Source organism: Cebus imitator, unplaced genomic scaffold (genome assembly GCF_001604975.1).
Source record: "Cebus imitator isolate Cc_AM_T3 unplaced genomic scaffold, Cebus_imitator-1.0 Scaffold41, whole genome shotgun sequence".
NCBI classification, from domain to species: domain Eukaryota; kingdom Metazoa; phylum Chordata; class Mammalia; order Primates; family Cebidae; genus Cebus; species Cebus imitator.
In genome coordinates this window covers 9,775,979-9,792,838 of record NW_016107356.1, presented here as the reverse complement: position 1 = coordinate 9,792,838, position 16,860 = coordinate 9,775,979, and the positions used below count along the sequence as shown (strand labels likewise).

At 44.3% G+C, this 16,860-nt stretch overlaps 1 protein-coding gene across 2 annotated transcripts in view; it reads right to left on the bottom strand.

The window, feature by feature from the left end:
* The window catches only part of PCP4 (Purkinje cell protein 4), a 61,548-nt gene that overhangs the window by 6,332 nt on the left and 38,356 nt on the right, over positions 1-16,860 (bottom strand). Inside the window, exon 3 of one of the 2 annotated variants that reach the window (XM_017526277.2) lies at positions 6,259-6,349. The exons of the other annotated variant lie outside the window; for it this stretch is intronic. Within the exon in view, the coding sequence (XP_017381766.1) occupies positions 6,259-6,349 (91 nt within the window). The remainder of the gene's footprint in view (positions 1-6,258; positions 6,350-16,860) is intronic. 2 annotated transcript variants of the gene reach the window in all.

Here is a 16,860-nt window from a genome sequence, read left to right as displayed (position 1 = left end):
GTTTTTTGTTTGCTTGCTTGCTTGTTTGAGGTGGAGTCTCACACTGTCACCCCGGGCAGGAGTGCAGTGGCATGATCTCGGCTCACTGCAACCTCCGCTTCCCAAGTTCACGTGATTCTCCTGCCTCAGCCTCCTGAGTAGCTGGAACTACAGGCACACACCACCACACCCAGCTAATTTTTTGTATTTTTAGTAGAGATGGAGTTTCACTATGTTGGTCAGATTGGTCTCGATCTCCTGAACTTGTGATCCACACACCTCTGCCTCCCAAAGTGCTGGGATTATAGGTGTGAGCCATCGCACCTGGCCAGCTTTTCCTTGTAACAAGTATTTCACCAAATCACCTTGTAACCATCCAGGACTTCACAGTTGTTATTACCTGCATTTGCACCGGGTCCTGGAATTCCACCTTTTCCCACTCTGCATAGACATGCTGAAATTCTCAAGCTGACCACAGAACACTCAAGAGGATATTCATGCCAATTAGCAGATTTGATGTAAGAGGATTGCAATTCCAACTCCATTAGAGGGCAAAGGGAAACCCGACTTATTGATCATTAGGGCTCAAAAAAACGGCCCCATGACTTCAACATCCTGTGTGCCTGGGGGGCCATTATCCCTCACAAGCCCTTCAGACTTCACCCAGCTCCTCCACATCCATCATCTATAAGATCTCACCTCAAAGGAAGTGACCATCAAAATCTATCAGGCTGGGCAGTTACGTGAACGGCTACATTATCTAGCTACCTGTCCATTACCTGTCTACCCGTCACATTGCCCTTTCTCAACAAAGAGTGTCACTGCAAAATGGCTCCAAGCAATGAGGCTTTTCCCTCTGAACAGAAACCTCATTAAACCACCAGGACCCGACACAGAGCTCTGCCAATGGCCCTAGAATAATGAAGAAACGATGCTCCCTGAGGCTTGGAACGTCCCCTGATTCAATTCTGCCACGAACTCCACTGGGAAGCAAAAGAGTCCCATTCAAGTTTAAACTTCGCACTAGTATAGACATTTCTTATGCTGCTTTCCTGAAATACTGCCTTTTCCCCACAGAAACTGAGAGAGAAAGTGGCCTCTGCAATTATGTGTTTTATTATGTCATCAGAGAAAGCTCAGGTAGTCCTTCTTAAAGATGGAATGGTAATAAAAAACCACTCTTTATTGAGCATTAAATAGATCCTCCCTCATATATTCAAGTGTACTTTCTTTTACAGATCATTTGATGGGCAAATGTAAAATAGAGAATCATAAATATAAAAGTAAGGAACTATTACACTACCACTTGAAGACAATCCCAAATGAATATTACAAGTCTCTGGGCCAGGCATGGCGGCTCACACCTGTAATGCCAGCACTTTGGGAGGCCGAGGCAAGAGGGTCATCTGAGCCCAAGAGTTTGAGACCAGCCTGGGCAACATAGTGAGTTCCCATCTCTATTTTTTTTTAAGTCTCTGGTATTGTCATAAAAATGCAAAGAACAGAAGAATGCTTTGGTAAACTAAAATTCCACTTGCATTTATTTATCTATGCTGATAACACAGAGTTTGGTGCTAGAGCAGAGGTTCTCACGTCAGTCCCATGGTCCATCAGCAGATTCTTGCTGAGTAGAGTGTTAGTATGCTCAGGCTGCCGTAACAAAATACCACAGACTAGGTGGCTTCACCAACAGGAATTTATTTTCTCACAGTTCTGGAGGCCAGAAGTTGGAGATCAAGGTGTTGGCAGGTGTGGTTTCTCCTGGGGCCTCTCTCCATGGCTTCAAGATGGCCACCTTCTTGCTGTGTCCTCACCACGTGACAACATTAATTTAACATGAATCAATTAACCATCTCTTTAAGCATCTCTGGATGCAGTGACACTCTGGGGTACTGGAGGTCAGAGCTTCCACATATTAATTTGGGTGGGGAGACAACACAATTCAGCCTGTAACAGCACCTGACCTAATTTGGGTGCTTCGAAGGTTTTGAAGTAGCTTTGCATTATAGAGAATCTCTATGATTCTCTGTTTTATCTAGAGAACAGACTTCTGTCATCTGTAGTTGGGACTTACGTAGTTGTTTATGAGAGCTGCAGGAAACATTCGTCATCCCCATTCTAGAAGGGCCTCGCCTAAGATCACCTCGTGAAGACTAGCCAAGCCTGACTTGGGATCCAGATCTTGCTCCAAATCTTGTTCTCCTTCTGTGGTGGTGTGCTACTTGATCTCCTTAGATGTAAACCAAATTGACAGACTTCTTTATGGGCCAGTTAATACAGCTCTGGGGGAAAATCATCTCTTGGATGATCCAAGTCTAAGTTTTGATTAATGTAATACAGTCGGCCAGCTTGCAAAATCTGCTGGTTTACCAGGCAGTCTGGAGGAACTATACCAAATTCATACATTCTGCAAGTGGTCTGGGACAGTCATCCCTGTCCTGGGGGCTGGGAGAGAGCAGAGAACAAACTTAGTCCCATCCCTCCCCAGGAAAACAAATGGAAAGGTAAATACAAATAAGGAACAGAATTTCAGAGATTCAAAGAGCAAAGCAGGCCACTGGAGAGAGTGAGGCAAGGTTGTCAGGTGGGGCCTCTGCCGAGGAGCCATCCTGGGAGGGGCACAGCCCCACAGTGAGGCCAACCAGGACAGGGGCAGCAGCCAGGGCTCTTCACAGATGGTGGGAAATAGCACTTCCGGAAAAAATGGTCTTCATCTGTGCATTCACCATCTAAGCGGCAGGCCTCAAATAATTAACATATATTCCTTGGAAATTAACAGACACAAAAAGTCACCTAGGGCATGACAGAGCTATATTCAGGGATCCCTCAACAGTCCCAGCAAGAATAAAAAGTTTGAAACACAGCATAATTCACAAATATATTAACCCCTAAACTTGGGAAAGGAACCTCTCAAATCTGTGTTTCCCAGTTGGGGAAGATGAGACGTCATTGCTAGCACCATCCTGGTAAGGTCTTTAGAGGAATCAGCAATTAGTCATGAGCAGCAGCTTTTAGTTTTAACACACTGACACACACACACACATACAACATGCCACACACATGCCACAGACCCACACACTCACACCCATCATACAGTCACACACCACACACACTCACATAAACACACCACACACACCACATCAAACACACGTATCATCCCACATGCACAAACATACCACACACTGCACACATACACCACACACACTCACACCAAACACACATATCCCACAAACACAATGCACCAAACACACATATCATATCACATGCATAATACATCACACACATACCACACACAAACACATACCACACACATCACACTACATCACATATCAAACACATGCAAACACACATTACACCACAGACAGCACACATACACAAACATCCCACACAGAGACCACAAACATCACACACCACACACATACAAATACACCCTAAACACACACACCATACACATACCACCCACAAATGCACATCACACACCAAACACACAAACACATCACACACACACACACATCACACCACACATACTTACACCACACCAAACACACATATCATATCATACAAACACACCACACACATCACACCATATCATACATGAAACACACGCAAACACATACTACACTACACACACCACACACACACAAACATCACACACACAGACCACATCACACAGACCACACACACAAATATACCCTACACACACACCACACACAAACCTACACCTACACTACACACATCACACTTCAAATACACCCCACACACAAAACACACACACCACACATTATACCTACATACACACACCTCGCTCCACACACATACTCATACACAAACACACCTCACCACACACACTCATACGCACCACACAAACATACCACACTACACACACAACACATATAAACATATCACACACATATCACACTATACACACAAACACATGCCACACATACACACAAATACACATTACACACATCACACTACACATACATACACACCACAGACACACACACAAACCATGCACACCACACACATCACACCACACACACACTCATACATGTCACACAAACAGGTAAATGCTTTGATTTACATATTTATCACTCCATATTTTAAGATTGATTGGATAGAAACGAATGACACCACACAAACGGATAAATGCTTTAATATACATATTTATCACTCTCCATATTTTAAGACTGATTTGATAGAAATGAATGACTTCCTAATGCCTAATCCTGTAGATCAGAAATTTGTGCCCGAGCAGTAAATTGGGATATAATAGTCCCAAGTATGAGTTTGCCTTCATTAGGAGTCACAGCACACAGCGTACTACAAAAGGACCTCACTTTTAGCACACCATAAAGAAATAACAGTCATTTAACTTAAGTATACCTTGCAATTGGGGTATTTTAGTGCCAAGGTTCTTAGAATGTCCTACCTTCTTTCAAAGTACTATATTAACTTTGGAAGAATTAGTATCTGTCAGCCGTGTTGCCCTTGATATAATTAAGCTAATTGATGTGGGTCCCTGTGCTGCTAGGGCCCTCTTAGCTGGGACCCCCTCCCTCACACTACTTGGCCAAGAAGAGGGAGTGGGGGTTCCTTTTTAATGACCCAAACCCTTGCCCTTGAGGCAGGGAAAGCCAAAGACACAGGCAACAAAGCAAGTAAGGATTGGAATTTTATCCTTGACACTTCACATCAGATCAAGATATACTCAGAATTGGCGAAAAGGTCAATTCCACCAGAGGAAAAAAATTATAAAACTAAATTTACACCCGTAGTACCTAATAATGCTGGCATACAGCAGTCACACTTTATGAAATGCCAATTTATAAAAAGACAATAAGCTCTTTAAAAAGCTGGGAACAAAGCATGCAGAGAGCCACTGTGTCCTTCTGCCTGACTTCCTGAGTTGCTTGGGGAGTGTGGGATTCCAACAAGCCAGCCCCGCAGCCCAGAGCCACTTCTCGCTCCTGCCCGCTGGCTCCATATTTATTGAACAGGGGCTGCTGGTGCGGAGAATTGCAATTTTCCAGGTCTGTGCTAAGAGGCGGAGATTAATGAGCAAGTTCAGGCATTCGCAGTCCCAAGCAAGCGGACTTTCTACATCTATTGTATTCCCCAGATCAAATAAAAACACAATTCCCATTTCTTCTAGCTTTCCATTTACCAAGTTAGTGCCTTCTGTGGCACTTAAAGCTTTTTCCAAGAGCGAGTAATTCTCTTTTGTCCTAAAATAGAAGTATTCTTAAACCCACAGTCTTCGATTGTTCAAATCAATTCTGATTAATGCAACACTTAATTCGGTAGCCAAAAGTAAGAATTTATTCTGAGCTCTTCTCGGTCATCTATTTCCAATTAATCTGTTTCTCCGGCTTCCATCCAGAGTCACCCTGGCTTACATAAAATGCCCGACTGTGGCACTGGATAATCAAGTGAGCACAAATCCATGGATATCGATTGCAAAGAATGAGCGTTAATGAGATCAGATCTTCCTCCAAATTCATTAAGTGAGGAAGGGCACAAAAAAAAGAAGGCATGGGCATCGCTGAAGAAATACTCATTTTTCTGTTGGAAAGGCAAAATTCATTCCTATTTGTTATCAATTGCTTAGGCTGTCATGACAAAGTATCACACAGGGGGTCACTTAAGTAACAGAAATTTATGCTCTCACATCCAGGAGGCTGGAGTCCAAGATTAAGGTGTTGGCACAGCTGGTTCCTCCTAAGACCTCTCTCCTGGCTTGCAGACAGCTTTTCCCTGTGTCCTCACGTGAATATCCCTTTGTGTGTGTCTGTGCCCTCCTCTCTTCTTCTTATAAGGACAACAGCCAGACTGGATGAGGGCCCAACCTAATGACCTCATTTCAATTTAATTACCTCGATAAAGACCCTATCTCCAAATAAGGTCACATTCTGACGTCATCGAGATTAGGGCTTCAACACTTGAATTGGATAGGGAGGTAGTACACAATTCAACACAGAACCACTAGCGAAATGCCTACATTTTCAAGAAAAAAATTAAGACCATCAGTGAGGTATGATGAGAAACAGCTTGACTAGGGGCAGCTTGAATTCAAGTCATGACTCTTGACTGTGGTCAGATTTGCCTTCCTGAGGTTCAAATCCTTGCCCAGGCTTGATTTTGTCTGGAGAGCACATGTAGGGACACCGTTTGTAAGGAGTAGAGGGCCATCCCAATGCAGGGATGCCTTGCCCAAGATGGCAGCTGGCAGCCTGGCTTGCCCAATGGGCCTTCCTTCCAGCTTCTCTGTCTACCTACCATGAGGCTGAGATGCTGAAAAAATCATTTTCAGATGTCTCAGGGGTGGAAGTCTGCCACCGTGCAGGTTAGGGCTGGCCAGGCAGGTGCACTACAAGGATCTGAGAAGCAGAAGGAAGCTCCAGGGGGCAGCCAGCCACAGGAAGATTCCACCTTCTGGCAAGCCCTGAGGCAGAGGCACTGGGTTTCTCTGCACTTCTGTGGGGACATCCTACTGTCCATTGCCAGGCAATCTTAGGAGCAGTCAAGCATCTGCTAGAAAGATCTATCATGTCGCTAAATATCTTCCATATGAATTGTTCCTGTCTGGACGTCATCTAGGCTGAGCTCTCTGCCTTCCAGAAATTTTTTTTCTTCCACTTTTAAGTTCTGGGGTACATGAGCAGGATGTGCAGGTTTGTTACATAGGTAAACGTGTGCCAAGGTGATTTGCTTCACAGATCAACCCATCACCTAGGTATTAAGCCCAGCAGCTGTTAGGTATTCTTCCTGATGCTCTCTCTCCCAACAAGCCCCAGTGTGTGTTGTTCTCCCCACGCGTTCATGTGTTCTCATGATTCAGCTCCCACTTATAAGTGAGAACAGGCAGTGTTTCATTTTCTGTGCCTGTGTTAGTTTGCTGAGGATAACAGCTTCCATCTCCATCCATGTCCCTGCAAAGGATACCTCATTCCTTTTTAGAGCTTCATAGTATTTCATGGTGTATATGTACCACATTCTCTTTATCCAGTCTATCACTGATGGGCATTTGGGTTGATTCTATGTCTTTGCTATTGTTAATAGTTTTCCAATGAACATATGCACACATGTGTCTTTATAACAGAATGATTCACATCCCTTTGGGTATATACCCAATAATGGGATTGCTGGGTCAAATGATACTTCAGCTTCTAGATCTTTGAGGAATTACCACACTGTCTTCCACAATGGTTGAACTAAGGCATACATAGTTTCAAAATAAAGGGAGAGAGGAAAATTCACCAAGCCAGAAATTCTTAAAGGTGCTGACACCCTGTAAAAAAAAGCCCTTTCTTCCAAATCCAGTAGGAGTAGATTCTGCTGTCTGCACCACCACCTCCTATAGCCATAACCAGTTACACTGAGGGCAGAGGAGAGAAATGTTACATAAAGAAAAGGGTTAATCTTGTACTTTCAGGGATCAGATTGCAAGATTTTAGTTTATTTGCACAGAAAGTACTTTAACATTTATTGGAGAATAACTTGAAGGAAAGTGGGCAAATGAGAATTCTTTTGGGGGTGAGAACAGCATACCAAACACTTCCTTCCTCTCTGAGCACATGGGGAGAATTGAAATTCCTTCCCAGGAATCAGCAGCTAGCTGCCCTAACAGCAAACCACAGAAAAGCCACGGTTTGCCCTTCTTCACACTCTGACAAGGAAAAATAGAAAAAAAATCTCTTCAGGCTAATTGAAGAGATAGAAGACAAATTAGTCATCCGACAATTCAGATGACCCCTCTGTGCTAGCTAACCAGCTTGCAAGTACCCAAGAAACTCCAGGAGCAGAAAGGTGTTGTGGCTGAGTCTGTTCATTGCCTTGTTTGTCCCTTTCTTCGTAGTTATAAAACCCCTGATCTGAGGCTGAGCCCATGGTTATCCAGGAAACAGTTTCCGGCCTCCTTACTGTTGGATGTGTCCCTGCAACCAGGATTTGGTCAATGTCATGTAAGTGGGAAAAAAGAAATCTTAAAAAAGTTAACAGAGACCCCTTGCCCATTTTTTTCCCTCTGTTCACACCTGTTTTCTGTTGGCTGAAATAGCTGCAAAGGGGTGCAATGGCTGGTGCTCACACAGCCATATTCAACCATCAGTTGGAAGTCTTATGCCAAGTATGGCCAAATACTAACATAGACGCTTGATGCTCCTTGAAACTACATGAACTGCCCTTGACCATCTACCTCCAGATTCCTTCTATATGAGAGAGAAATAACCTTCTCTATGGTTTACGCAGCTGTTATCTTCTTTTAAATGAACCTCATCTTCTACACATATGTTATAATCTGTATAATTCATCCAGAAACATTTCAAGTTGATAATGGAAATTCACCTGCATTTTGCTGTGCATTGGCTGGGTAAATTTCTTTCCCTGAACTGCATGCTTTGTCTTTTGCTTACATGCATCCATTCCATTTCTGAAATGGACCGTCTTTTCTTCATAGCATTTAATGCTTTAAAAACCTCAGAGATTTTTTTTTACAGAAATACTTGCTTTATATTCAGTTACCTTTGGCAACATTCCCTCTGAGGCTTCCCCGCTTCATGTTATTTTTTTCTCCTAGTGGGACACTGGCTTCTCCCTCCAAACCCTTCCCTTTGCAGTTGCTGAAACTGCAGGTTTTCAAGTGCCTGGAAACACAGGAAAGTGATGGGAGCAGGTCCTGCTCCAGGGAAGGTGACCTCCCTAGTCAGGTTTCAGGCCACTCCCTCCATTCTGCACTAGGTCCATTCGCTTCTTCCTGTCACAGCTTTGGAACAAATGGAGTTTTCTCCTTTCTTTTACATTCCCTGGTTTTACCAGGTATCAACTGACTCTCCTGAGGGTGCTCACTGCCTTCTAGGACTCACATGTGCCCCAGCTTCTAAAATTTCAAATACCAGTTTTAAAGCATTCAACGCTAAAAATTTCACCACCATAGAGAATTTCATACAGTTCCCCAGTTTTTAAATAGAAAAGTTAAATGCAATCATAATTACAGGACATTTTTAAGTAGTCCCAAAGGAACATCAATTAGCCTAATTAATTTAAGAACCTCACTTGAACCCAAGTGAGGAATGAGTTTCTTCTAATACTCCTCACCCCATAATTCTACAAAGAATTTGACTTTTTTGTTGTTGTTGAGACGGAGTCTCCTTCCGTCGCCCGGGTTGGAGTGCAGTGGTGTGATCTAAGTTCACTGCAAATTCCACCTCCCGAGTTCAAGCGATTCTCCTGCCACAGCCTCCTGAGTACCTGGGATTACAGGCACATGCCACTATGCCCCGCTAATGTGTGTGTGTGTGTGTGTGTGTGTGTGTGTGTGTGTGTGTGTGTGTGTGTGTGTGTGTGTTTTAGTAGAGATGGGGGTTTCACCACATTGGCCAGGCTAATCTCGAACTCCTCAGGTCATCCACCTGCCTCAGCCTCCTAAAGTGCTAAAATTATAGGTGTGAGCCACTGCACCTGGTCAAAGAATTTGACTTTAGGAAGGAAAGGCAGACACCAAGGCAAATGGAGTGTGTTACAGGATTTGGTGCAGAAGGAAGAGAAAGGCTGGTAAGAGCCCTTGAGAACTTCATGAATGATGGGGAAAGCAAAAAGCAGCATGGATTGAAAAATCATTCCATGTACATCAGAAAGGGACCAAAACTGCTTTCAAAGGGGGTATTCTGGGCCTTTTCTCCAGCGCTTTATTCTCTTTGGTGCTGTCTGATTTAAATACCTTTCTCCCACAGTGAGTGTGGGCATCTGGCGTCCTTCCTGATGCACATTTCTGCATCTTTCTTGGCCCTGGCTGTCAGCTCATCTGCTGGGTCATGCTATCTCATGGGGCACTTCCCACCCTGGCTCTTCACCCTGAGCTTCTAACCCCTGCAGACAGGTATTTTCCTTTGTATATTTCCAGGGATTACAAGCTTTCTTAAATGCATAAGACTATTTGGTAGATGGGTCTGCTGTATATGGAATTTCACGTGGGGTACAACTCTCTGATTGGCGACTCAAAAGGAGGTCTGTGAAGCAAAGCCAAGGCCACGTCCGTCCCGGGTCCAACCGTGCAGCTGAGCTGACACACACACATCACTGTTCAAATCTCAACGCTAAGGCTGGCCCCAACTTGGAATCTCCATTCAGTCATGTGTCCTATGTTTCGTTTCATGCTCTACATTTTTCATGCACAGCAAGAAAACAGCAGAAAGAAACAGACACCACTGTCTATGACTCTGACATCAGGTGTTTTAAAATACCCTTCAAACGTGCTGAACATGCCTGTGTTTGTAAATGCGTATTTTTGTCTAAACAAAGATGTACGCTGATTTTTACGAACTGCTGGCCCTGTGGCTGTTAAACTTCACAATCGCTGGTTTCATAATCCACAGCCACAATCTCCCACATCCGTTTTCTTGGTATGTTTGGAACAAAGACACAGCACTTCTATTTGCTTTTTTTTAAATGGCGCTGTCTTAAGAGCTCATGGCCAGGCATTCGCTGATTTCCTGGAAAAAGCTTTTTAAACATGGGTGATTTTAAGCTTTGGACCTTTTTCTACTTATCAGGAAGATGGGTTCTCATATTTATAAAAAGATAATAAAATTAAATACCCCAGAAGGAGTAAAGTTATGTGGCCACCTAGACTAAGTAGCTGAACTACATACAGTAACCTATGCTCAAAAAGATTAACTAAGAGTGGAGTTTGGGTGATAGTTTTAAGCAACAAGTAATAATGTCCTACTTTGAGAGGCCTAGGTGGGAGGATGACTTGAGGCCAGAAGTTGGAGACCAGCCTGAGCAACATAGTGAGACCTCGTCTGGTGGCCCATACCTGGAGTCCCAGCTACTCTGAAGGCTGAAATGGGAGGATTGCTTGAGCTGGGAGTTCAGGGTTATAGTGAGCTAAGACTGCACTACTGCACTCCAGCCTGGGAGACAGAGCAAGACCTTGTCTCTAAAAAACATGAAAATATTAAATTAAAATAATAATGTGTTCTGACACCTAATCACCCTGAAAAATGGCACGGGAAGTACTTCCCAGGCTTGTGAAAAGTTCTGAAGCTCCAGACTTTTTTTTATACTGGTTCAGGTAAATGAATACCTAGGTAGAATTCAGATGCAGCCTGCTTAAATGTGACCATTTTAGCAAGGCCTGTTTTATGTGGCACCTTGGCAGGAAAGCAAGGCCCCTGCCCTTCGTGGGTGCCATGGGAGCACCCCCATTCAAAAAGCTTTTACAGACCAAAAATAAAGTGGATCACTTTTATTCCCTTCAAGAAATTTCAAAGACAGAAAGAAATTTTCCAGGATCAAGGCAATAGGATCAAAAATTAACAAGTTTGGAAACAGTTTAAACAGAAAAACCTTTCAAAGGACTAACCATGAAATAGCATTCCTTGACACATTCTAATTATCAGCAGAGGTAGCAGAAGCATTTCTATCTAAACCAAAAATTTAAGCAATGATAAAATACCCATTTTTGCCTGCCGCAGCTCAAGGGAACATTAACAGAGGCTGGTGTCAAGAAAGTGATGGGGGAAACAAATTTAGATGGAATGTTAGGGAAAAAAATGTCTAACATCAGCCTATTAGAGATTGAAAACATCTCCCAGGAGCAGTAGCATCTGACCTTTTGCTAAAGTCATTTTAAGCTGAGCTGAGGAAATATACAACAGGGAGTTATATTTCACCAGCTGTGAATGGCCGGAGTGACCTAATCGGCTGTTTCTAGCCCAGATAGGTAATTGGTAAGATTTTATAGTTTTGTTCAACTTTGAGATGTGTGAATAGAATAAGAGTGAACATCTTATCTGCAGGTAGCTCATCTTGTCTTCTAAAACCTGATCTCCTTCTTCTGCAAACAAGTCTGGATTGTAATTTCAAAATTACGGTTCAACTCTTCCACACAGCCATCAGTTAAGGTGACAATAGGCTGGATTTATAGAAAAGACAAGTGAGGACTTTTCAAGAAACAGCTATAACTCAGTGTTCCATTGTCATGGGCTCAGGAGCATCTATCTCAGTAGCCTCTGGCATGAGGTTCCCCGTAGAGCTTGGTTGGCACCAGGAGACATTGACAAGGCCCACAGGTGAAAAGGTTATAAAAGTTCTAAAGAACATGGACTACCTTCTGCCTGAAAGATCGCAGTCACACTTTAATTTCATGTGTGCCAATTGCTGCCAGGGGGAGGCACCCACTTCTCTCATGTTTCTGTGTCATGTGGAACACTGTTGTCTACACCTGTGCTCACCTGGGGGCCAGTCACTGGGGTGCCAGCCTCCTTGCAAAACTGGACACACTCTACAGAAAGTTCCAGGAAAATAAACCCTGTTTTCCCCTTTTACAGTCAGATAGTTGGAAATGCAGTTTTTCTTGAGAAAAGGTTAAATTTTCCCATTTTTACTGAAATAGTTATTTCAACAAAAATAACTGCTCCTTATCCTGTGTTCACAGCCGGTGAGAATCCTATTCAGATTCCATCCTTTGCCCTTACTGTCCCCTCCACTGCCTCCACCAAGAAAAATCATCGTATTTCTCCTGTGGACTCATAGGCAATATCCCCTTGATGCTTATAGAAAATAAAATCAAAAGAAGTCAAATGTCCTACACTGTCCCAGGAAAAAGACAGCCACAGAGTCATAAAGAGTTGGAATTTGACAGGAGCCTGAAAACAATATCATCGTACAGTGCTGCAACCCAAAGAGATAAAATGACTCACTGCAGGTGAACCAGGAACAAATGGGTAAAGCACAGAATGGCAGGGACAGAACAAACTGGGAACTCACCCAAGCCCCACCCTTCGTGAGCAAACCAAGAGTCAGGTGTGGCTTACTGGCCAGGCTTTTGGGGCAAGCAGCCCAGGGCGCTGCATCCAGGGAAATGGCTAAAGGGTGAGGAAGACCCTAAAAGCAGCCAGCAAAAATGCCCAGCTCCTGGCGAGGAGGCAGCCTGGTGCTAGCTAATCCATGGAGAACCCCAGAAAAAAACTGGATGCTGAACATTATCTTCTTCTGAAAGTTCTGCGAAACAATTACTGAGCTCAGAGCTACTTGGGAAGAACATTCAAAGCACTTTCCCCAACCAGCAAATGCATTATAATGTACGACCAAGCATCTGCATGGACCATTTCTCATTGCCTGGCCCATTTTCAAAGCTCACTATAAAAACACTTTTTTTTTTAATGGACTGATGGGAAATCGGATTTTGGTAAGTACACATCCATCCAAACCGCCAAAAGGTTTATGTTTGCATTGAAACATCGAAAGTCGACATGTGAGAAAGGTTGGGGACGAGGAGGACCGTGGCCCCACGGTGACTAGCACCGTCCGTGATGCTGCCGCGGGAAGCGAGGTCTGCCCTCCTACACAGAGCCAGGTCCATTGCACTTGGATTTGGTGAACTGGTTACAGCCAGAGTCTGAAGTGAGGATTGCTTCACTCACATCAGTGCCTGGCCACTGAAGCATCTCTCTGACACTCAACGACACTTTGCTTTCTAAATGAACGCTAGAGCACAATTCAATTTCCAATTGTTTTCAGGGTCTGAAATGGTAGAACAGTAGAGAGGGAAAAACATCCCTTAGATATTGAAGAAATCGCTTGCCAAGCGCAAAAACAGCAGCAAGCATCCCCTTGGTGTAACCAAACATTCCTGAAGGGAGGGTTTTCATAAACATTGTGATGGAGGCCACGTTGCTGACCTCCCAGTTCCTCCTCCCCACACCCCCAGCCGTATCTGGCTGTATCCAATCGATACATATTTCTGCTGATCACTGTTCTACACCAGTCCACATCCCAAGAGGAGAAAAGGAAGTAGCTGCCGGAACAGAAAGACCATGACCAGAACACACGGGGACCCCAGCAGGTGAATAAGAAGCATCTTCTTCTTAGTGAATAGGAGCAGGGGGTAACTTTCAAAGCAAATATAACTTTAAAATTAAACCTAGTGATATGCAAATAATTTGGCTTCTTGCTCATGATGAGAATGAGGAAATAACATGACAGAAAAACAGAACAGCCCCAACAGTCTAAGAAAAGGGTGTGCTCAGCCTGAGCAGATACAGGATCTGCCCAAGGAAAACGCAACAGTGAAAGAACAGATCAGTACGCCATAGTATCTGCAAGAAATCATCACTATAATAACTATAATAAGTACTTTTTCAAATTCATGCTGGAAGTAGCAAAGTCTCCACACCGTTGCATTTTAAATTCAATGATCCCACAGGACTAACTATTCTTCTTCCTTGAACATTCGGAATGTACTTGACATTCCAGGGGCCCTGATTCTCATTTCTTCACTGTGGTGCAGAAAAGAGCAATTCCCCTGGTTGTGTCGGGAAGGAGAGGGAGGAACTTAAAAGGAAATATGTGTAAGTCAAATAAGGAGATGGTCATTTCTCATATTTTTAAGCGGCTGATCCAGCAGTCACGAATCTGAAGTTTAATTCAAGGTTATGAAGCCAAGAAATCCAAGAGGGACCTAAATGAAAGCCGATTGGCTCCTTGATGCCTCTCCATGGGGGTGGAGGCAAAGTTTAGCTGCTCCTCTGAGACCTCAGTGCTGCCTCCCATCCCCGACTCACACCTACAGCCCCAGGCACGGCAGCTACTCCAGCCTCCCATAGAGCACCTGGAGGAGTGGACCCGCCCACTCTTCTCCCCACCGTTCCTGTGGGCCAAAGCAGCTGGGGAGTCATCCAGAGACTCCACCCAGTGGGAGCAGAGCCTGGGACACCCACTGAGCTTTTGAGAAAGCAGTTTTCTTCGGGAGGCCCGCAGTCTGTGGGTGTGTGGCTGGAAGCTAATCTCCTCCTCCCTCCTGCTCTGACAAACCTCAGCTTACTGGGAAGAACCATGCCTGCTCAGTCCCCTCCCCATTTCCCAGTTGGCCTGGCATCTGGTGGGGCCTTCCGTTAGGACTGGGTGGAGGTGTGCATGGCTCTGTATCCGTCCTCACCCCCCCTTCCTGTTGTGTCTCCTCTTTGGCCACCTCCTTGTCCCCTTAATGACACCTGAGGAAGTACGAGGGGCTGACACTGAATGTGGAGAACACACATTAACCCTCACAGGGACAGCCTCATCACTCCCGCAATGTCAAACATGTCCTCCTTAAAAAAGAGATCTGACCGTTCTCCTTCCTTCAGAAATACGAAGCCAGCCAGTGACACTACACAGTTCAAATGAAGGCATGGTTTCAACAAGCCACTCTTCTTGCTTTTCTTTTTTTTCTGAAGTCAATCCAGAATTTGTATACAAAAATCATCCCCACTTTGTCTTTGGGAAGCTGCAATCACTCATCGTATAATAAGCTACATTTTTTTAAGTATTGGGGACAGAGAGGGAGGCAGGGTGACCTTGCTTGAAGGCCAGGAAGGGAATTGCCTTGGCAAGAACCGGAAAAAGGCACTTGGTACAATGGAACACTACGTTTCCTGCTCCTCGGATTCACTCTCCACTCTTTTCCTGCCCTACCTAACCGTTGCTCTGTAGCTTTGGTTGGGAAAGTCCAAAGGGTAGATGTTTTTTGAGACAGTCTCACTCTGTTTCCCAAGCTGGAGTGCAGTGGTGTGATCTCTGCTTACCTCAATCTCTGCCTCCCAGGTTCAAGTGATTCTCCTGCCTCAGCTTCCCAGGTAGCTGGGATTACAGGTGCCCGCCACCACACCCAGATAACTTTTGAATTTTTTAGTAGAGATGGGGTTTCACCATGTTGGCCAAGCTGGTCTCACACTTCTGAATTCAGATGATCCGCCCACCTCAGCCTCCTAAAGTGCTGGGATTACAGGCATGAGGCATTGCCCTGGGCACTTCGTTTTTAATTCTAGCAATCGTACTAGTCTCTGGGAAGTTGCCACAGCTTAGCTGTGCCTTTCAAGAGAAGGCTGAAGCCCCTGTGTGGCTGCTTCTCCAGATAGCTCTCCCTGGAATTCTGGTTTCTCCTCTTCGGGAACTGCATCTTCCCCTAGCTATGTTGTAGTTTGGCTGCTAGAGAGCTTTCTTGTGTGTCCCAGGGGACTTCTGCCCCAGGTTCGGAAGCATGTTCTATGGTTGCTCTGAGGATATCCTGGAGACACGTCCAGGGCTGTAAGAGTTGCTCTTCCCTGCCTAATGTGGAGGGGAGAACAGATGTATCCCGAAAGGGAGATAGACTCTCTGAGGACATTTCGGCCCACTCCATCTACTGACAGCATTCTTTTCCAAGGAGGAATAATTAGCATTTCTCCATGCTTTTGTAATCCCAGATGTACCTAACTAATATGAAACCTACAAATTTAAACTATCTTATCATTTGGCCCAGCCTGAAATTTAGGTTGGGTTTTGCTTCTGAAAAACTGCATGCTGTGCAAATTAATTCTATAAATAATATTATGAGCAAAATAATAATATTTTGCTCCTACTTAAAAGAGCAAAAGTGTTTTCAAGCGTGTGAGAAATATTATTTCCATACAAGTAATTGACAAGCAGAACCTGAAACCTGGAATGACTCCTGTTTGGGGCAGGATTCCAAAGGCTAGAAGGATTGACGTTTTTCTGGTTCGAGCTATGTCATGGGCAAGATCTTGAAGAAGATCTTTAAGGGCAATTCATTTAGAATAGTTTCTACCTTCACTTTTTCACCAAGGTATAAAGGCTTTCTCTGTGTGATGTGGAATAAAATTCTATTTCAGCTGGTCTAAAGCTGTCCAATGCACCATCTCAACAAGAAAAAAGAAGAAAAGGATAAAAGGTAGGAAGAAAGGATGGAGGGAGGGAAGGAAGGGGAGGAAAGGGGAAGGAATGGGAAGAAGGAGGAGGGGAAGAAGGAGAGGAAGGAAGGAAGGGGGGAGGGAAGGAAAAGAAAGAAGGAAAGGAAGGGAAGGAAAAGAGAGAGAAAGAGTGAGGAAGGAGGAGGTGAAG